General features: G+C 39.2%; 1 protein-coding gene across 1 annotated transcript in view; it reads right to left on the reverse strand.

Moving 5' to 3' along the window:
- The window catches only part of cacna1db (calcium channel, voltage-dependent, L type, alpha 1D subunit, b), an 88,341-nt gene that overhangs the window by 49,592 nt on the left and 16,407 nt on the right, over positions 1 to 22,342 (reverse strand). Inside the window, exons 4-5 of the mRNA XM_042407944.1 lie at positions 4,539 to 4,678; positions 3,019 to 3,161 (exon numbers count right to left, since the gene is read on the reverse strand). Coding sequence (XP_042263878.1) covers positions 3,019 to 3,161; positions 4,539 to 4,678 — 283 coding nt within the window. The remainder of the gene's footprint in view (positions 1 to 3,018; positions 3,162 to 4,538; positions 4,679 to 22,342) is intronic.

Below are 22,342 nucleotides of genomic sequence, written 5' to 3' on the forward strand. Positions count from 1 at the left end.
CGAGACAAGGATACAAGTATATCTAACTCATTTTGAATACCAAACAATCTTTCAATTCTTTTCTCAATCAATCAATTGTTTAATCTATAAAATGTCAGAAAGTGCAAAATGCTTATCATAACTTCCTAAAGCCCAGAGTGATGTCACTAAGTTGCTTATTTTGTCTAATCAATGGTCCAAAAACTAAAGACATGATCACATGACACAAAGAAATGCAGTAAATCTTCACATCTGAGAAGCTGAAACTGTCCACTGTTTGGTATCTTTGCTTGAAAAATTACTTAATTGATGTTGCCAAAATCATTGCAGATTATTTTTCTTTTTGATGGATTCATTCTTTCTAATTGACCGGCTCTAATTAAAGTAGAAGATCAGCTGGAGTTGAGTAGATGGTTATTTAGCTGGCATAGCTAGCTGTTATTATCTGTAAATCTAAAAGCCTCGTGATATTGAATCGACATGAAAGCCAACGAACCGACTTCTGTGGCATCAGCAGACAAGCTGAAATATCACAACTTAATTAAACTGCATGTGTCATCCGACAAGACAAATGTTAAACCAGAATAGAACCAAAAATGTCGTTTCAGCTCAGTTCAACTTTATCTTTCCCCAGAGGTCCTTTCCTCCCTAAGACCGCTGAATGATGCGTTGCTATGGAAACTCAAAGGATGCAGACACATGAGGGCAACTCCATGTAAAGTTAAATGTATGCTGAGAACAGAAACTATGACGGAAACAGCATCTCCCTGGTGATAAATGAATTAGGCAGAACTGTGAGGACTAAGCAGATATTTTCTTTGCAGGATGGGAATTTTACACTTGTTTTTAAACACTCATAAATATTCATATTTAAAAATATAGATGATATAATATCTATATTTCTAGCAGTGCAGACTGATATATTTTAAATTTGTAAGTACCACTTTTTATTATAGAGGCAGAAATAACTTAAATATAACCAGTATAGGCTTTTTTTCACAGCAGACAGCAGAAAAAGCAGGTCTAATGAATTACATTAATAATGGCTCTGTTGTGGATGCTGATTGGTTGTGTAGCTGGTTACAATATTGTATTTACATATTATATACTACTACAATACACACCAATCAGACAAATACTACAAACTTACTTTTGCCACTGCAGTTGAAACAATTTAAATCCCCTTATTTGTTAATTTAACTATCTTACCAGCTAACTAGGCATAGTTAGATAACATAGCGTTAATTTACAAAAACAGCTGAACAGCTTCTCTTTGTTCTGTTAGTTACTTAACTTACAACCGTTCATTGTCAAGTGCAGTATTTGTTTTTGATATGACAGGCAGCGATGCCAATAACAAAAATAAATCAATTTACTATGTAATTATTTCTCTGAGCAAACACTCCGATCGTGGTGTATGTATAAAGCTTAAAAAGATTAAAATTTGTATGACAAGCACAACTCTGATACAAATGTTACTTACGGCTGTATAATAGTAGTGCACAGCTAGAAATGTTGGTTCCCCTGAAAATATCAACAGCCATGACAGAATAAATATCTATGGGGCCTATTTTTTGCACCATCACTCCATCTGTCATATTTCAGTCAGTGCCTCACGTTCTTGCTGTAGATTCTTGAGGAGAAAAACATCTTCAAGAGTCTAAAGTAAGTCCAGTTGTTTTCACTTAGCCATTCTCAATACTGAGGACCTTCACGGACACTGCAAGTTATTTTTATTGTTCCAGCGTCCCTGCATAAAGTGTTACAGAAATGCAACTGAAGTAAGAGAGAGACTGAAGTGGAAGAGTTAGGATAAAGGAAAGTTGGAACACAAAAATTGTTGTTTCCTCACAAAACACTGAGATGAACTGAACATCACAGGGTGAATATAGCAACTGTTCCCTCATTTTAAGACATGTTTTAAGACAGACTATTCTGCTTTGAATAATAATAAGTGTCTGATTTTTACATTTAAAAAAAAGTTTAATTAGGCGATCTGGTTAGAAATTCTCATAATGACACCTACTCCTTCTACCTCTTTGAAAAACCAAGAATCTATGAATATGTAATTTTTTTCCCTTTTATTTAGTTCAAAATGTGTGAATAACACAAACTGAGTGCAGGATAATTGATTAACATGAAAACACATGTGACACAGGACGGTACAAACAGGAGAGGCAACAAGAACCAGACAGTAACCCATTAAAACAATAACATGCAAAATAGTAGATGCACGTGGTGTGTGTGTGTGTGTGTGTGTGTGTGTGTGTGTGTGTGTGTGCGTGTGTGTGTGTGTGTGTGTTAGTGAAGGTAGGCGTTATTAGTGTTTGTGTGTAAGGATATAGGGAGAAGAGTGTTGTTGTGGGGATCTCTGGTTGGGTGCCAGGGTGAAACCAGGATGAGTCAGGGCAGAGTTTTTTTTTTTTCTCTCCCCCTCCTCACTCCTATCCAACCACTTCTTTTTATAGTTTGTTTGTTTGTCAGTCCACACTCCCCTTTCTCTCCTCCTCCCCCCTCTTTGCTCTCATTGCTCTCTCCTGCTTCAGGCTGCCTCCAGACCCATAGGAGGTGGCTGGCCTGTTGCAGGTCAGATACCCTCTAGAAAAGCCCCCATCCCTACAGGAAGGGTCTGTTCATTTGGGTCTGAGGAGCATCTTTCTATTTGAAGGGGGGTTTAACAGGGAATTGGCCCTAAGACACCAAACTGACCAAACCAGTCTGGACCCCCCGAGCTCCCACAGCCACCTGGGCCCAGTATGAGATGAAAATTTCCACACTTAATTTCCTCCTTCCTTCTTTATCCAAATGAAATTCTGGTATATGTAATCACACCTTTCTTCTCTTAGGATTAGATGTCACCATCACATGAAAGGTTTCCTAGTGCAGCTTTAATTAATTGCACGTGACAGTACGTTAATTCAGGACTGCAGACTTGGAACAAAGACACAAGTCAAAGAAAAGAGGACGTGTGACTTGGACTTGCCCTCAAAGGCTTGAGACACTGTTAAAGATTTTAAAAACAGCTCTGTGTGAACTCACTGGGAACTCCAGAGACAAGGCGAAGGGGTCGTAGCACGCGAAAGGCTCGGAGGGCCTTGACGTCAAACCCCCCAGGTTTGCCCCCCGACTGGCCGCCAGAGTCAGCGTCTTTGGTTATCATCTCCAGAACCACACTGAACAACCTGCAGAGGAGAGAGAGATAAGGGATGAGAGAGGAAGAGTAATGGGAGAGGGATGCAAAGGTTTGAAAGAGAAGGAGAAAGAGCAGTGACAGAGATGTCACGAAAACAGCAAAAAGATTAAAGCCAAAGAGACAGAAAGCAAGGAACAAAGACCTGGACCCTCTTTGTACTTGTCTCTGTGTACATGCACCTGTGTGTACAGTTGTGTGCTTATGCATTGTTTATGTGTGTGTCCTTTATGTCTGTGCATATTTACCTTTAGTTTTTTTACAACTCATCTCAAAGTCCTACTGGGTCCAGGTGGTCTACTGATAAAGCATCACTATGAACAACACCATGATTGTGTGTACATGCACCGGTGTGCGTGTGTGTGGGTGTGTGTGTGCATTTTATATGACTCCGTACATGTGCAGTTGTGAAAGCCATTTTTTAATCAGTCATCTCACATCAGTGTATGTATGAGTGTGTGTTTGTGGATGTATTAGCGTTTGACTACAAACATGCACTTGAGACTGACTGAAAATGTTGAGTTAACCCGTTCAGATCCGTTCCAATGGGCATAACTTTTCTAGGATGTCTAGATTTATGATTACTGTCATCTGACTCTACCCAAATGCACAAACTTTGATTTGATTGGATGTCTATGAGCCAATCACAGTGCTCCACATCATCTAAAGTGGGCTACAGTAGAACCAAACCCCCTTTTTCGGTAAACACGGCCGACCGTGAGGCAAAGAGGAAGCATTAGGCACATTTTAATCTATTAATCATATTGTTAAAATACATCATTTGTGTTTAAACTGTGTTTAAAGTAAACATGAGATGTTATATCACTTACACATGTCAAAATATTATATGACAGATTTATAGCTTTTATTCAAAAAATCCATCTATTGGAATGGTCGGTGGATCTGAATGTTAAAATAATACAAAATATATATGCAATGTGTTTTAAAGCATCACTTTATTCAATGATACGAGTTAACCATTCATGAAAAATAAATAAACTCATGTTTTTTGTTGAAAAAAGGTCTCTTAAAACTTTTTATTTATTTTTACTGTAAGGTGGTTTCTTGCGTTCAGATCCTCCGTCCATTGGAATGGACAGAAAAATAACACATTTATTTTAAATGTATTTTAATCATTTTTTTATTGCTAATGATTTATGAGTGCTTTTAGAGTAGAAATCCACCATTACAATATTTTTTGTGTGTTTGGAAAAGGTGCTTGCACAATGTATATGTGTGTATTTGTGTGTCAAAGTACACGAAGGACTGTATGAGTGATAGATAGCGACCTCACTGTGTGTCTGTGTGTGTATTTTTTGCCTTTGACTGGGTGCGTTTACACGTATATGTGCTACACTTATAAACTCACCCCACTATGACGATGACAAAGTCCAGCATGTTCCAGCCGTTTCTGACGTAGGAGTTTTGGTGCATTACCAGGCCGTAGGCAATAATCTTCAGAAATGTCTCTATAGTGAAAATGATCAGGAAGGCATATTCTACTGTTTCCTGCATAGAGGGAAAGAAAGGAAAGAAGAAAGGACAGAAGGAAGGGAGAACGTAAGATTACATTCATCTAAGCTCATCAGCAATTTCTATGAAACGAATTCACTGAGGGCCAATTAATGTGAATAGATATAATACACATAATATACAGTTTGTAATATACAGAAGCAACGATGCAGACACACATGAGGCCCAGCAAAGAAGATAACATTTTCCCTGGTTACCACCAAGAGTTGGCATGGCAACTGATTCTTTTTTTTTTTTTTTTTTGGTCAATGCCAGCAGAAAAGTATCTTTGACTTGACTTTGATCAACAGGCTCATGACTCCTGCTGACTTACAGTAAGACCAGGTCTCCATCAACAAAAAAAGGGCAGATTTTCTGTGCATTCCTGTTATTTTTTTATAATGACACACTTACACTTAGCTTTGCCACAGCAACCGCAGTTTGAATGCAACTCCACTCCTTTTACAAAAGCCTCAATTCAACATAAAACATAGCGTGGTTGAGAACTTTCACCAAACTTCCCCTTCAAGCTGAGATTTGATTTGCTCTTCACTTCTAGAGGACATGCTGACTGGAATATAAAGAGATGAAAATAAAAAGAAAATGAACTCTGGCAATCAAACAGCGTTGAATATTATTTCATCATGTTTTAAACGTAATCCCAGCTATGGATTCTAGAGAGAAAAAAAATAGAATTTTCTGAATTGATCGATTGACCGAACTGTACATTTCAGTGACACTTTATCATAGATTAATACTGTGTCGTATTGAATTGTTCTAATACATGTTACAGAAACACAATAACTTTATATGGTTTGGTAGATTTAGTTTGTATGTTTTTTATTTGTATGTTTGAATGTGTCTCAATTCGTTCATACGTGTATATGTTATTACACCATTCATTCATGTATTAAGCTTACTGCTGTACCAAGAAAAGCAGCCATGCAGGGCTGAATTAATTAACCCACTTTAAATGATGACAGACATGAGAGGGAGCAAAGGGATCAGAGATAAATGATACATTTATCAGATCTGAAATCTGTATGCAAGGAAGGGACTGAATCTCATGAGTGGGTGCAATAAATGTCTGACTGTATGTATTGTATATTTGTGTCACGTCCCATTTTTCTGGGTGGTCAGATCCCAGATATGATGTTGGGGTTGGTCCAGGTTTCTGAGACCTGAGATTTTACAACAAGACCTACAATATATGCAACGATTAAGGAAAAAAAAAAACAGAACTTCAGAGATATTTGATCAAAATCAGTGAATGTTTGCTGCTGTCATCTTTCCACTTTGGGACATAAGAATAATTTCCTAAGGGTAAAATATCCACATGCTGCACTTGAAGTTTAATATATTCTGTTATTAAGTGCAGTAACAGTACATTGACATACATGTCTTCTGGTTTTCAGATATGATCTGTGTGTCTTGGTTTCTCATATTTTAGGAAAAGGGACAAATCTCTGTCATCTTCATGTTTCTTCTTGGGTTAAAACTGTACATGGATCTTTGTTTTTTTAGCATGTTGAGTGATAATACTGTAGCATTCAGAGAAAACTCATTCCGACCCTATACAAGAACTTTAAACAATCCTGTCTGTCATTTTGAAAGCAAAGCTAAAACTCTAAGCTAAAAGATTTGAGAGCTCCAGGTTTTCATGCAGCAGGAGCAGCATTGTGATACATATAAAACTGGCCTTTTATGCTGGGATGTGGGTGGAGAAGATCTGTATGAAATGACAGCCCTTCTGCCTTGGACACATTATGATGCATTCAGGTGATCCTAATAAGCACAGCGCAGGAAGTGATGCTTTTAACATTTCAATCTCAAACTGCAACAACACAAAATAACAACGAGAAGATACAGAACTACAGTACCTGTCAAAAGTTTGGACACGTTCTCTCATTCAAGTGAACGCGAAGGTGTGTCCAAACTTTTGACTGGTACTGTACTTGCACTCTTCAGTCGCACTGTGTGTCCTGCTGCATCATCAGCACGTTTCCATGGTAACAGTGTGTCTGTTAATGGAAACAGGTCCCTGAATTTACATTTCCACACAATATCTATTTATTGTGCTTACACATTATTATACTTTCTCACTTCCACTCTCTTTCTCTCTCTCAGGAACACCTTTCACTCTCCTACGTATCTCACTTCTATCTCCCTCTCTCTCTCTCTCTTTCTGTCTCTCCCACACAAACTCTCTCTCTCTATCTTTCTCTCTGTGTGTATCCCTCAATGCAAAAGGTTAGTGAGTCGACAGGTTTTGAGGCCCATTAAGCTAAGCACTTCTCTTGTTGATTTAAAGGACACAAACACGCAAAGCACACTCGGACGGCACGCACAAAGACGCCGACGCATTCACGAGCAGCGAAAGACAATGACGACTACAGTAACACCCAGACTTCACACCCACATGTGCGGGCAGAGAGACCTGTAGTAGTACACACTCAAACCGTACTTCTAAGAGGCGTCAAGCCAACCAGACAGACAGTTTTACGTAGGGATTATAGATGATCCTGGCAAAGGCGACTTAGAATCAGCCAGTTAGGACGTGTGGCTTTGTAATAACACCACAGACGTACCACCTGTGTGTTTTGTGAAGTGTTAGTGCCGTTCAAACCTTCCTTGAAGGGAGGAAAAATACACTCAAGAATCTGAAACATTACAGTGTGGTTTGCCAAATATTCAGCAGTAATGTGAAATATTCTTAATTTGTAGTTAATGGGCTAAAAAAAATCATTGCTATGGTCCTGCAGAATTACACAGATGCTTCAGATGATCAAACTCAGCTGCAAATGTAAATATTGGTTCTTCTACAATGACGGTTGCCTTTGTCCGGCTCCTAATTGTTAACTGGTGTAAGCTGAGTGGTGTGCCATTACAGAAGCTGGGTGATGACTTGCTAAGGTCAACAAACGCCATGACTCAGAGCTGTTTCTCACTGATAAGAGCCTTCGAAGCACGCACCTGCCCCCATCCAATTTTACATTCTTGCTCTATCGTCCTGTTGTTTACGTAGGCCTGAAATGTCCGCTCTTCTGCTTAGTGAACAGCTGACAGTGTGTGTGTGTGTGTGTGTGTGCAGATGGGTGTGTATCTGCCTGTGTGTGTGTGTGCGTGTGTGTGTGTGTGTGTGTGTGTGTGTGTGTGTGTCAGTCAGGTTGCAACCGGAGACTACGGCTGATAATCAGCAGGGCTGAAGAATGGAGTTTACTACAGGACAATAGAGACAACAAATGGAGCGGTCACATGATCTTATACCAGACTAACACAGAAATACACACACACACACACACACACACACACACACACACACACACACACAACAGAAACAATGCACATGGAAGATTAAGTAATTACATGAACACCTGACAAAACTGTTAGTTGATCAAAAGTGAAATCAACTATTTATTCATTTAGTAGCAAATGAAAATGATACTATACTGCCGGTGCATTGTCCAGCATACATCATTTACTTTTCACAAGTCAAGTCAAGGACACACTGTGTTTTATCATTTGATTAAGTGATTGTTCAATAGTTACATCCAACAATGTAACGTATTTCTTTGAAGACATACTTTGTGATAAAGGACTATATAGAATTTTTATTACATTTTAGACACATTAACAGTCAGTGCATCGTTTCCTAAACAGCTAAAAGTCTTCTGTATCTCAGTGTTTTTCTTGCCTGTACAAACACACAATGAACTGACAAACTGTTTTTCAACCACCTAAACCAAACAGAAAAAGAAAATCCTTGACGAAATCATTCACAAAACACTGCGAGAACAAGAGCCACAGACAGTATTTTCAGAGGGCAGGTGCATGAATGCAACACTGATAATGAAAACTAAACACTTCCTGCAGCTGCTTCACCTTTAAAGCTTTTTGGATTATGGCTTTTACTGCGAGGCAGCTGCAGGAAGAGCTTTAATTACTTAAGGTAAAGCTGAGCGTGGGTTATTGAAGTTTCAACTGAGGTTTAAAATACATCACTCTGAGTGAAGAAGAATATTTCTTTGATGCTTATATCTGATACAGAGTTCATCGTCTGTCACCTTTTTAAGTAGCAGGTAAATAATATTTAATAAATAAACTAATTTAACTAACGTAGTAACAACAGCTCAACTGTTGTGAACTTTTGAATATACTTAAATATATATATATATATATATATATATATATATATATACACTGTATTTTGTTGTTCAACCCTTCAATTGTGTTATTTGTCTAATTCAGCAAATCATCTGGACAGAGACAGATGAATTGTATCAAACAAACACATATTTTCCATTAAAGTCCACAGTTTAGGAAACTAAAGACTAATATGAGGAGAAATGATGTGCTCGTGTAACTTACCCTCCCTTCCAGGAGTAGATTTAATAAGTATGGGTAGAAAAATAATAGTCTTTGCCCTCTGGCCTATTACACACCTCATGATAAGTTATACACACAGCGTCATGTTACGTAATAAATATCAAATCCCTTTCTTCACATCCCCCGGGGGTTCCTAGATAGTAAGTGGAGTATGAGAGTGACATGTGGCGCAGGCCTGAAGCTGTTTCTGTGTGACAGAGTTAGAATGGGGTTGAGTGCTGATCCGGAGGTGGAGAGAGAGACAACAAGTGGCCCCCCGAACCCTTTCAGCCCTCTTCTCTGGATGCTCAAGTAGAACTAGGGAGGGAGCTGGGAAATGCAGCACTCATGCAGCTACACTGAAGAGCTAGAAAGCTGTTGAGCTTTTGTTTTGTTGCATGTAAACTGTTCATCAAAAGGATAAATTAAACTGTTAATTAAAAGTTATTGGATCTGACTGTTCTTGTCTCCTGTGTGTACAAAGCAGTGAAGAGCGCTACACTAGTGCATCATGGTAATCTCCCTCTGTGCTTGTAGTACGGCTGCAATAGGGATAACGTTGCTATGGAAATCAGGCTTGTTTCATGTGTGGGCAGAGATGAAACTTGAAGTTGGGATACTCAAGACAACTGCCTCTGGTACAACACACTGTGTCAGATGAATCTGAGTTTTTACTGATGCACTCCAACGTAATGTCTTACACTAATATCTCCATCATACCACTTTATGTAAACTCTGAAGCAGGGAGGCTTAATGGACTTGTCAACTGCTTGTTAATTGCTAAAGGCAACCACCCAGGCTATTGAAGACAATGCAGCTTGTAGCTTTCAGCCACCACATGCTGCTGATTGCAACTTCAATCTGGAAATACAAAAAGTAATTTTTCTTCTTAAATACTGAGAGTCTCAATACCTAATTTCTATTCTTCTTTGTGTGTGTTGGTGGTGATTTTAAAAATAATTGCTCTTTTAAAACTATATTTAGCCTTAAAGACACGTACATATGTTTGGGGGTTTTTTTTTACCTTGACTGACAAGATCTTTGTCTCATAGTTTTTACGTTATGCTCATCAAACCGCAGCAGCTCCATCCAGCTTCCATCTACATTTCCCAGATTTTGATTTACTGGCTTCAACAGCAAACAATGTGTTAGTGAGTAGTAATCCCAAAGTAAAGACTTCATTGAAGTCCCTTCAGTGAACTACTCAACGGAAAATTTAATGAACTCTATGTCCATGTTTTTCTGCAGTAATTAATTGCCACTGGCTACATTTGTAGGACTGAGTGCATTTGTCCTGCTTTCCCTTGAACGTTACCTTCCGTGGCTTTAAGACGTATTTACTCTCCACTGACTACAGCACAACACAGGCCCAGGCACTCACAGCAGAGAGAAAGCGAAGCAGCTTAATTGATTTAAGAAGGAGCAGTTTGTCCCGTAAGCCCTCAAATCCCCTGTTTTGGGAGCAGGACAAGAAATTTTGGTTGCTTGAGCTGAAGCCAAGAGAGCGCACAGTGTCTGTGCAGAGGATGAACAAAATGTCCTAGATGATGTTTGTGGATACAGAGAAACTGTGGAGCGTATTTTCAGTCAGGAGTCCAGAACTGTCTGCACAGTTTGGGTTAAAAACAATCAAGAGTATTTAGGTTTCTGCTATATGAAAGCTACTTTAATGCTCTATGTTATCATGGCTTCATCGATCGACTACAATCACTATTTTGCTTATTGTTGCACTGGTAACGCACAAGATAAGTTCACTTGAGGTATCTGGTCCATCTGGAAAACATGACAGCTATTCTGGTAACACTGACAAAGTTCTCCCAGAATATTATTTTTGAATAAATTAAGAGTGAGAAATAGGCCATGCAGGAGCTCTTATGACGGCTTTATGTTTGAACACTTTTTTTTAATAAATTTCTGTAATTTCTTGTTACCAAGTTTACCATCATCATTCATTTTTTTACAGTGTCTGTACAACACTGTACCTGTCTTGTTTCACCATAACAGATGTTACAGAGGTTCAAAAGCTTAGAGAAGAGTCGGGTCATATTGAAGTTGCCCTGTGGAGCACTTGACCACTAGTAGCACTACGGAGTAATGTTTTTATGAGTGGGACTCCATTGTGTTTGTATCGCACGCACGTGCAATGACACACATGCACATGCATGAGCCTGCTGGTGACACAACACACCTGCCACTGTGGGGGCGTGATTCATGCTGTTCAAGGATATCCCCCCCTATATTAGTAATCCGCAACCTTATAAAGCCACAACACATCACAGTCTCTTTCTATTTCTAAGTGTTATACTGTTTTGTGTTTTACATGTTTCACATTAATGTTACAGATATGTTACCTTTTGTGTTTATGTGAGTTTGAGATGTTGGAACATTATCAGTCGTTGCATCTTTCCATGGAAAAACATAGACTGGCTAAATGGAACAGGATGGCTTATTTATGATGAAAAGAGATACAGTTTAAAATGAAGATATCTAGTTCTAAATTATTTTGTGGCCTTTGACCTTAGCTTGGAAAACTACAACCAAACAGTTGATGAGGTAAAAGATTATAATGGCGATCACAGCAGGTTGTAGAGAAGAAAAGAGAAAAGTAAGTGATTGTCATTTCTGTTATCAGGCTGTAAAATAATAAAAATTCACCAGTGAGAGAAACTGGTAGCAGCAGTGGTAAATTGGCTGTACTCTGTAAGTGCCACATTGTGTTGTGTGAATCTTTGCAGTTATACTAACAAGTTATTTTTTCTGTATTCCCACTGCACATGACCACCTAATTAATTATTTGAATGTGATTTTATCTGTCTGGTTAGTTATAATCTAACCAAATATTTAGAAAACAACTTCCACGTACCAAAAAAGTACCATGTTAGGACATCTCAGACTTGAAACTATTTAACATCTGGTAGGTCTTATTTGCAGCAGACATTTTGACTTGTCATAGTGGGAAAAGTTCCTCTCCTCAGTAACCTCATAGGTCATCTTAAAAAATGAGCAACAAAACAGCTTCAGTCCCTACAGCCTCTTGTAGTACAACAGCAAAAGTCTTCAAATGTTTTATGTCTCTCAAAAACGTTGTTCATGTGAAGATGGCGAGCAGCTGATGAGTGTTGCTAAGACACAAAGCTAGTCCTGAACACTCAACATGAATTATGCAGCATGATTCCTTGTGTTTCACATTTATATCAGACTTGTTTCTGACCACAAACTGCAAATGGACACAGAGTATCAGATCATATCATAATTCCACCAGAATCACTCTGCCCTACATTTTAACTTGGCTAAAAAGTAACAACCAGCATTTGGTAGTTCAACTGGGTTTTTATGTTTGCATCGATCTACAGTACGTGTTTTTGGTCTTTTTATGGATGTTGGATTATGTGGCTCAGCTCAACAGCTGCTCGATTTTGTTTCATCCATTGATCATTACTGAATACATAAAAGTAAGATTGTGCGTACTTTTATCTTCCTCGCAGTTTGCATTGTTTTCAGTTTCTTCACTGTTAGCCTGAAGGAAAAGAAAAACCTTCCTGCCACCCTCACTTCTCCTCCACGCTTCCCTCCCATCAGTCTTTGTTTATGTTGAGAAGCTGCTTTGACACAAGTCTGTTGTTGTTTAATACACTGAAAGAAAGGATGTGAAGAAGATTTGTGTTGGCTGCAATAGTGCAAAACAAAAGACTGTTTGATTAGGACTTTGTTGGAGATGGTTTCCATTTTGATATGAATTCTGATATTGTTGAGAAGTGTGAATTATTTAGGACCAATTTAAGTTTAGACACTGACAATGAGGACATAAAGTATATCTGACAAAAGTTAGGACGCACTTTCTCATTCAAGGGAATGTGAAGGGGCGTCCAAACTTTTGACTGGTACTGTATTTAGAAACATTTCCTCTAGTTTTTACTTTTTCAAAGGGCTGTTTGAGGGTTCAGACTTGATTTAAGGGGTAATTTTAGAATTAGTTAAAGGTTTATGTTAGAAGTTGAGACACTCGAGGGTCAGTGTTTTGGTGTTTACAGGTCTTGGGGAGTAATACTGTATAAATGAAATGTTGCTTAAAGCCTGTAAAAAGTTAGAAAAAAAGTGATTTTACCAGACCTGCATCTGCTTCTCATCTCTTGAGGCCAGCGACTCAAGGCTACATGAATCACTGCTAACACACCCCAACCTCCAACCAAACTGTCTGCGGTCAAGTTTCATTGTAGGTAACGTAGGTGCAAAGTTTTGAAGAGGAATGCATGAAATAAAAGAAGGCAGTATCTTTGATTCTACTTAATCATTTTTGATAATTATTTAAAAACTGTCCATTGTGAGTCCAACAATGTTATAGAGTGAAATGCTAAATCAGCAAAGAACTCATTTACAGTTGGGATTGGAGCTAGAAAATGCGTTATGTCAATGTACAAACATGTGTTAGTGTGTCTTGAAGAGGACTACCACACATTAATGTGTAAGCACACAAATCGAGACAAACAGATACACACGTACATGATTACAAAAACATGAAAAAACACTATGTTGTAAATTGCAGGACAGATGCAGACAGTTGTTGCCACCACAGAGTTCTCTCTGCCCTCTGTCGACTGTATTCTACATTCGTTTCTTCTGGGTGCAGCTGAGCAGCAGCGGCGACTACATCAGATTTTAAAAAAACATCAACATATCAATGTAAACTAGAGCAACATATTGAAAAGTATATAATGATCAACATTATGGATACACAAGATTAAACCCCTTGAATTTAAACCTTTGTTGGTGTTGAGCATTTACATCAACACATGTATATGAGTGTAGCCAAGGTTTATTTGTTTTTCAAGTTAAATCTTAATCTTAACTCACTAATTTACTAGTTTTCCACCTTGTTCTGAGAACAAACAACAATAATCAAACAATATGTAATTTTTTATTTTGCAGAACAAATAATCCATCCAGAGCCAAGTTTACAGTATGTGAGCTACTTTAAGTTGCATAGTAAGCGACACAAATCCAGTCACCCAATGACCTGAGGCTGCAAATAATCCAGCAGGATAAAGCTATCCAGACAGAGAGAGTGTGAGAGTGACAGAAGGTGACGCGGGCAGAGGTGTTAATTGTATAATAGCTACACAACAACAGAGTGACATTCTGCAGATGGGAGCCGTACTGACATTTTCTTTTCAGTAAACAAGAGATTTGCTTTCTGTTTTTTCAGGTGACTGTATTCATCCTTTTGTTCTTTATGTGTGAGCGTGCGTGCGTGTGTGCGCTTAAATTGATCAGAGAGGAGGGCTGGCCCGGCATCACCATCATGCCTGACCTGCCTAATAGATCAGCTGGGAGCATCACACACATACACAAACACATACACACACACACAGAGCAGACGTAGGTTCACTCGATGTCACTACCCACAGTAATGATAATGCGAGCTGACATAACACTCGATGCCATGTGGTTCAGGCCAGTGTGTATGTGGTGTGTATGTTTGTGTGTGTGTGTGTTTGGGCGGTCATCCCCCACCCCACCCAACAGGTACTGCAGCATCCCATAATGCTCTCTGTGTGACTAAGAGCTGTGATGATGTCAGTCCGAGTCACATGATGTAAACAGGAAGTCATTGGAAGTTCTTTAAAACTGAATTTTATTTGTATTGATACACATTTTTCAGCATAGCAAATAAATGGTGTTGGGTAACAAGCAGAAAATTAAGTTTTCTAGTCTTTGTAGTTCCTTTTAACGTTCCTATATATTGATGAATACCAGTCACTGTGAATGTGAGTAAATTAATTCAGAAACATGATGTCATCCATATAGCAATGGGGTCAGCGCTGCTCCTTCTCTGAGGTTAGGAGCTCCTTAGTAAAAGTTGCTCTTTGTGAACAGATCTTAAAGAGGAAACTCTTAACTGGGAAGTTTTAGCTCCATTTAGGAGGAATCCCAATGGTGAAATAATTCCCTTTGTCAATACGACCTCAGAGCAATGTTGGGAAAAAAGTTTTGGGATTTTTTTCAGTTGGGAAATATTGGTGGCAAATGACTCAATATGTCGTAATCAGCTGAGGATGTGAGTAATAACTCACACAGGAAGAAAAAAGCAGCTCTGAGGGTCAAGCAATGAGTTGGAGTCTGAGGTTTGATATTCAACCTCGATGCCTACATGTAGCAATGATGGCTGACTGATGAATATATGAGCACAGGACCTCAGTTCCGCAAGTGATTATGCACATACAGTCTATAAATTCATGTTTAAATTAGTTAGAGATATGCGTGTGTGATTGTGTTAGTGTGCTATTGTGTGTGTGTGCGTGTGTGCATGTGCGGGTACATGTAGGTGAATCAGCCAGGCGGCCAGAAGCAGGCTAATCACCTCCTATTAGCTTGTGTTCCCATTGGTCCTAATAAGATTAATGAGGGTCAGAGAGGCTGAGGATGTGCTGCTCACTGCTTCAGAACACGACCACCAATATCGCCACCGTTAGAGCTCTTTTTATTCTTACAAGAAGACTAATGAAGTGTTTTTCTTAAAACCGTAGCATCTGTCTTCTTCTACGAGGCTGTCATGTCAGTAAGTGATGGTTGATCCTTTTTATCACTTGATTCCACCCATCTAAGTGTATTTTACATTTTAAGCTTCTCTGAAAATGCTCAATTTCAAAGAGTAAGGTAGGATTATCGTCACATACACACGCACAGAGTACGCCCTGTTAACAGAGGAATTAGGTCTCCTTTGCTCGACTGTCCATCTCTCTCTCTCTCCATGTTATATTCATGAGAAAAATTGAAGTGGTTATATTATGGATGCTTCAATGGACCGTTAATTATCTTCACCTCCTCTCCCGTCTATTTATCGCCGGTTCGAGCTGCACATTTTGCAAAAGTTTGCAGACTTTAAGTCATTTCCAAACAATTTGGTAAAATGTAGCATGTCAAAAAAGACAAAATCCCCAATGATCCTGCATGTGCAACGTACACGCGAGGTCACATGAAATCAGGGGGAAAAACATCCTGATTTTTTTTTATCAGTATAAAGCCTGATTTAATCCTGAAGCTTGTGACTTTTAGGGCAGAAAGTACAGAACCAAAGAAGGACAGAAAAAAGAAATGGCACAGAGAATTTATCTACAGTACTACACATCTGCTGCTGTCATTGTTTCATAAAAAATGACCCAAAAATCTCTTTGATAATAGTTCAGAAAAGTTGTTCGCTGTGTGAAAAATTCATGCTCATTTCGGTTGATGACATTTAACCTACAAGTGATGTAAGCAGACTACTAACTTCTCTGTGTTACCGCCTGTTAAATACTTGCAGGTAGGGAAGAAACGAACAAAGGAAGACTATCAATGATCCGACTTTGTCCTGGAGCACTCAGTGGGAACAAGGGACGGGAATAGAGAAACACAAAGATGTGATCTGTATTGTCAGCCTCCCGCCTCTTCTCTACAGCATGTCTGCTTCCCTCGTCTTGCTCTCTTTCAGTGTCCCTATTCCTCCGTCAGCCTCTCTCTCTCTTTCTTTTTCTCTCCATCTGTGTCTGTTTTTCTTTCCATTTCTCTCTCATCTCCAGAATTAGAGGCCAGTCCTGTGATATCATGTTAGATAGAGATGAAACCAGATATGAATACAGATGAGAACGGTGTAATCACTACTTGCTAATGATTAAACTGATTCGTCTTGCCTGAGAGTGATTTAATGTGCATCAGTGCATAAGACAAGCCGTGTGCTGTACAGTATATGTTCAAATCAAATCTTTTCTCTTTTTTTTTGCCTGTGATCAAACCAAAAAGGAACAACTAAGCCTGAAGAACACAAACACTCACAGCCGAGTTTAATCCAGCGAGCTTCGCCTCAACAAATACTACGATGTCATACTGAACTTTTTCATCTTTGCCCTGCTGCCAAAACAACTTAACTCATTGTTCACCATTTCCCAGAACTGATCCTTTCTATCTCCTCTAGCTCTGTGGCAGCAGACTTCCTTCCAGACAGCGTTTTTTGATGGTTCAGCAGCCGAGTTTCGGCCTGTGTGCCTCCCTGTTCTCTCCATTTGTTTTCCAATTAAGCTCATACGACTCTAGCTTGTGTCTATTTTTAATCCCGATGTCAAAACAGAGAGCACGACCACAACGCAGTCCAAATAGCCAGCGTTGGTACTGGCTGACCACCAAAAGCGATTTACTAATCCAGAGTTGGTATTAAGATTAACGACCACAGCGGCAGCAAAGATCTGCCTCCGCTATAAAATGCAACAAGTCATGTGTGTGTGTCATCAGTCTACATGCGTAAGAAAGCGAACACACACGTCAGACCAGCGTTGATTCGGTTGGCGGTGGAGTGAGTTTAAACATGTTAATGACAGATAAACAGCAGGTCTAGTTGGAAACAGAGGATGAGAAACAAAGACAAGAAATGTTCATCTCCTCTTTATTCTTCCTCTCTCATACTCTTCACTCCTTTCTCCTGCTGTAATTTCATCTACATATCGTTCTCTCCTCTTTAATTCCGATCCTCGTTCTCCCCTCTCACCGTCACCTACAATCTTAACCTCTCCTCCCTCCTTCCTCTGTTCCCTTTTCTCTTGCTCTTACTATCACCTCCTTGTTCTCTTCACTCTGCCCTCTCTTGACCACTCTCTCGTCCTCTCGGCTCTTTTCTCAATTTCCTGTTCCTCTCTTCTTCCTCTCAGTCTGCCTCTTCTCTCTTCTCTTCTCTTCTCTTCTCTTCTCTTCTCTTCTCTTCTCTCATGTCCTTTCTGTCTCTTGTTGAGAGCCTTCTCCTCGCGTACTCCACAAGTCTCCATGGCCACAGTTGTCACGGCAGCAGGCTGTGCTGTATATGTAAAACGAGGTGAGGGAGCAGCACAATGAATATGAACACCCAGCTAGTTAAAATACATATACAGAACAGTGTATGCATGGAAAGAAGCTGGGAACATCCGCATCTGCACGCTTACAAAAACACATTTCTAGCTAGGTAGGTGATTCATTTTAGAAGGGTTTTTTGTTATATTTGTTGAAATTCTCTTTACATCCTGACAGTAATCAATAAATCAAATGTTCTGACAATAAAAAGAAATAAATCTGGTATCTGTGGCTGTCGCAGGCCTGTAATAAGTTCGTCCAATCATTTCATTCAGTCCAAGTCTTCCACAAGGCTAGGCAGACAAAACAGGAAGTTTGGAGCCCGAGCTAGCAGTAGGATACCAACGGATAGGAAGTGACGGGAAAAAAGACAGAAAGCAGAATGAAAAGCAATCTGCGATCATCAGACTATCACCTGTAGTGCACGGGAAACTAAACAGTGCATAATCTTATCAATAACGCAGAGCGAGAGACTTTCAAAGGAAGTGAACTCGGCGCCCAGAAGTGAAAAGCAGTGATAGATTTTTATGCATCACTGCGGCTTCAGATCGAATACTGACCTGTCTCTGCACCCTGGTGCTGCTCGTTGCTGAGGAGGTTTCGGAGGTGGACAATGAAAGAGATGCAATATCACTCGAATTCAAGCAGGGAGATGGGACACTCATTACTTTTGTGGTGGACTTCCAACAGGTGAGAGGTCCTGTATACTGTTTACTGTTTACTGAAGGTTGTTGTGCCTTGAGAGGAAGTTGTGTGTGTGAGTGAGTGCAGTAGGAAACACTGTTGTGTTGTGTGTGCGTATTAAGTGTGTGCATACGCCCATGCTTGTCTGGTTGGACTGTTTTCTGACGGTTTGATTATGTTTAAGCACAAAAAGGACTTTGTTACTTGGTGTAAGTTTATGGAACAATGTGCGAAAGTCACATGCTTTGTCGTACAATAGTGTCACGCTACACTCCACGCTTGCTCTTGACAGACAAGTCATAACTGCTGCTAAAGGTCCTCGTCAGCGAATCAAACAAGAGATGCTGCTGTTTTTCACAGGAAAACAATTTCCAAAGAGCACCTGTCACCTGCACTGTTTCCTCTAATCATTTCACTTTTGACTGATGCGTCTTCTAACAATCCTGCCTTTCAACATTAAAAACTGATGTGATGACCTGAAAACGCCCGGTGATGTCCACAATCACATGTGTACCCACATTTATCGAACAAGTAGTTAGCAGTCAGTCTCCAGCCTCAGTGACGTCACCGTGAAAGTCTTCTGGTCTTTCACAGCTAGAAAGATCTGAACGTTATGTGGCAGCAGGAGGTGTTTGGTTAGGTTTAGGTTTAGATTTAGTCTTCTTTATAACCCTGACAGCACAGCAAAGGAGAGCTGATGACAGAAGAGTGAGGCTCCCATTTTTTAGATCAGAGCAAGAAGGGAAACGTAGCAGCAAGTCTGATGTTACACAAGAGCCACAAAACCACTGAATGCTGAACATCATGAATCTTTCTCTCCTCTCACCTGCATGACCTCACATGTTGAGCCTAAACATCAGTTTACCTGGACGCTGAGATTGATTTAGAGAAGCAGACGAATGTCACTCTCTGACCCCAAAATATAAGACATCTGCCAGATTTCAGGGCCAAGTTGAGGTTGCAGTGACAATAAATGAGCGCAACAAACCAGCTAAAGCGTGGTGCAGTGAGTCAGAGAAAGAAGAGAAATATGTAAAGATGTGAAGGAAAAAACTCTTTAATTTAATTTAATTTAATTTAATTGTATAGCACAGCAAATCAAAAATGTATTTAAAGTTATTTAGAGAAAAACTCTTGGCTGACCTCCACTGGTTTAACGTCTAACGTGATGTGCAGGTGTACTCCAGCAACCCGTGACATCACTGTTGGGTGTAGTTACAGGTGCAACAGATCGCACTTCTGACAGCCAGCAGTACTTTGTGTTAAGTGTTATTCTTTCATTGCAAGCTAGAGGAATTTTTAAACTTGTGCTAAAGAAAGTAATTAATCTGAACTGCAGCCACAGACGTGTCTGCAGCTTCTCACAGCTTCACTGTTACAAACGTATACAAATCCAGTTCAGGTTACCACTAAGCCTCTAACCAGCGAGATACTGTATAGCAAAATGTCTCACTCCATTTTGCTTAGAGGTGAACTCCATGAATTGATATAACAACATGATACCGCTGACAGTTTACAACCTTTGATATAACAGTCGCAGCGTCCAGTGAAAGATTTCAGCCAAACAGACGAGCTGCAGGTTTAAGTGATGCTCCATCACTTGCAGAGCGAAGCGCCCTGCTGTTAAGGAGAAAACTGTTGAACGTTACAAAGAGATTTAAGTTCTCATTTATCCCACGAGCCATAAACCTGCTTAGCTATAACAGATAATCTCCTCATCACATTTCCTGGTCATTCAATCTACTGCCACTTTCATTATTCATTTTGAACAGTTTCGTTTGAGAATTATATATATGTCATTTGCAACAAGGATCACCTGAATCACAACGACTCACGTTTGTTTTTAAAAGGATGATAAATGACTGAAATGAATCAAGAACAGCAGATTATCAATATTTTAGAGTTGTTGAATGATGAAAGGTGATGCAGTAATTTTTTATCAGATATCTTGTTTTGAATGTTTCTATTTCTATACAAGAAAATAACCTTTATAATAAAAATGTATTTTACAGCAAATGCAATTAAAATCTGCTTTTGTCATGTTCACATCAAACACAACACCTGGTCATGCCTCGGGTAGGTAGATATTACATGCGGTATACTAACATGCTTAATTTGTGCTTAAACGTGTGTAAAATCGATATTATTTGCTATAATTTTGCTTCTTGTCTTTTCAATGAAATTTTTTTTATACGCTTAAAAACAAAAGACAGTAATTTGGGTCAAGTTCAGAGGAACACTGTGTTTTAGTCACATGGTCGGGTGTACAAGGCTTAACGCTGCGTTCAGTAACCGTGCTCTACTCCGCGGCTAATGTCTGAACTAAGTGTGGTTTTGGAATACAAAGCTTTAAAAATACAATGTGTGTGTGTGACACAGAGACAGAGAGTAACAAACACAGTGTCTATGTTTGTGCCCTACATTCCCTGCAGTGTCTGCAGTCCCTGGGCCTTTGGGTACTAAGCAGTCGGTCCTACAGGCCTCCTGACATCTGTCACCCAGCGGCCTAAAAACCAGTAAAGCCCCTGGGCTCCATTTAAAATACGCAAACACTCGCATAACAGTCAGACGTGCACATAAGTGTCGGTGTGTGTGTGTGTGTGTGAGGTGTTCATGTGAATGTGTAATGTGTGTATCTGCATACAGAACGAAGACAAGACGTTTTCAATATAATTAGTCACAAGATTGCAAGTAACGTTGTCAGATGAACATTTAAAAGAAAAGTTTTATGTCAAAAATGGATATAAAATATGTGACTTTGCCCTCCAGCTGGGGTTTCACATCATTAACATCATTTGTTTTCACTGATGTCTGAACGTTGAAATAAATATTTAACGTAATATTCTGTAAGAGTTTGTATTCTTTGGACTTTCACAGACAGTATATTCGCAAGCATGTTTGCTGCAGTTACACAGAGAGTCTATATATAACACATGATAATGATGAAGAGGAGTGACAGCTCAGACAAGGAAGGAAATGACTCACAATGATGGGACTGCACTCTAATAAAGCTGTATGATCACAGATGTCCTGAGGCACCTTTAATAGGGAGTGCACACACACACACACAGATACACAGATATACAGATACAGGGGCTCAAAAATACTTCCTAGTCAGACTTCTTTAATTTAAAAAAGGGTGACTGAACACAAGCATTAAGACTTAATACGTATTTTGTGCTCAGGACATATACAGTAGCTGCTGAGGGACACAATGACCAATAAATAGGGGCGTGCGCTATGGATAAATGGATAAAATCTTCCATCATGGTACATGTAATTTTATAACACAATCTAAATACATATTGATATCAACATTTTCTGGAAAACCAATTACAAAAAATGTTCAATTAACAGTGATTTAAAATGGAAAAAAGCAGCAACTTCACAAATTTCAGAAGAAAATATGATAGTAATATGGTACTTTTACATGATTAATGACTTAAATCATCATCAAAATAGATAATTATTTCATTTTTGTTGGTTTTGTTGTTCATTTCTGGATTACAACTCACACACATATACACATGTAAAAATGTTGTGATCTTGGATATACTGCTGTTCCCTTGATAACAACACAATGTTTACACAAGATTCACATGTGAACCTTCTTTCCTGCTTTCCCGCTCATGGTGTGGTAGCCTCGTAAAAAAAAACAAAAAAAAAAAACACTTTTTATACCCATGGCAATCCACCAAGGATGAATAGACACACACCCACAACCTGAAGCGTGAACCTGCTGTTGATATTTCATAAGACACA

This window comes from Thunnus maccoyii, chromosome 4, assembly GCF_910596095.1.
Source record: "Thunnus maccoyii chromosome 4, fThuMac1.1, whole genome shotgun sequence".
Taxonomy (NCBI): Eukaryota; Metazoa; Chordata; class Actinopteri; order Scombriformes; family Scombridae; genus Thunnus; species Thunnus maccoyii.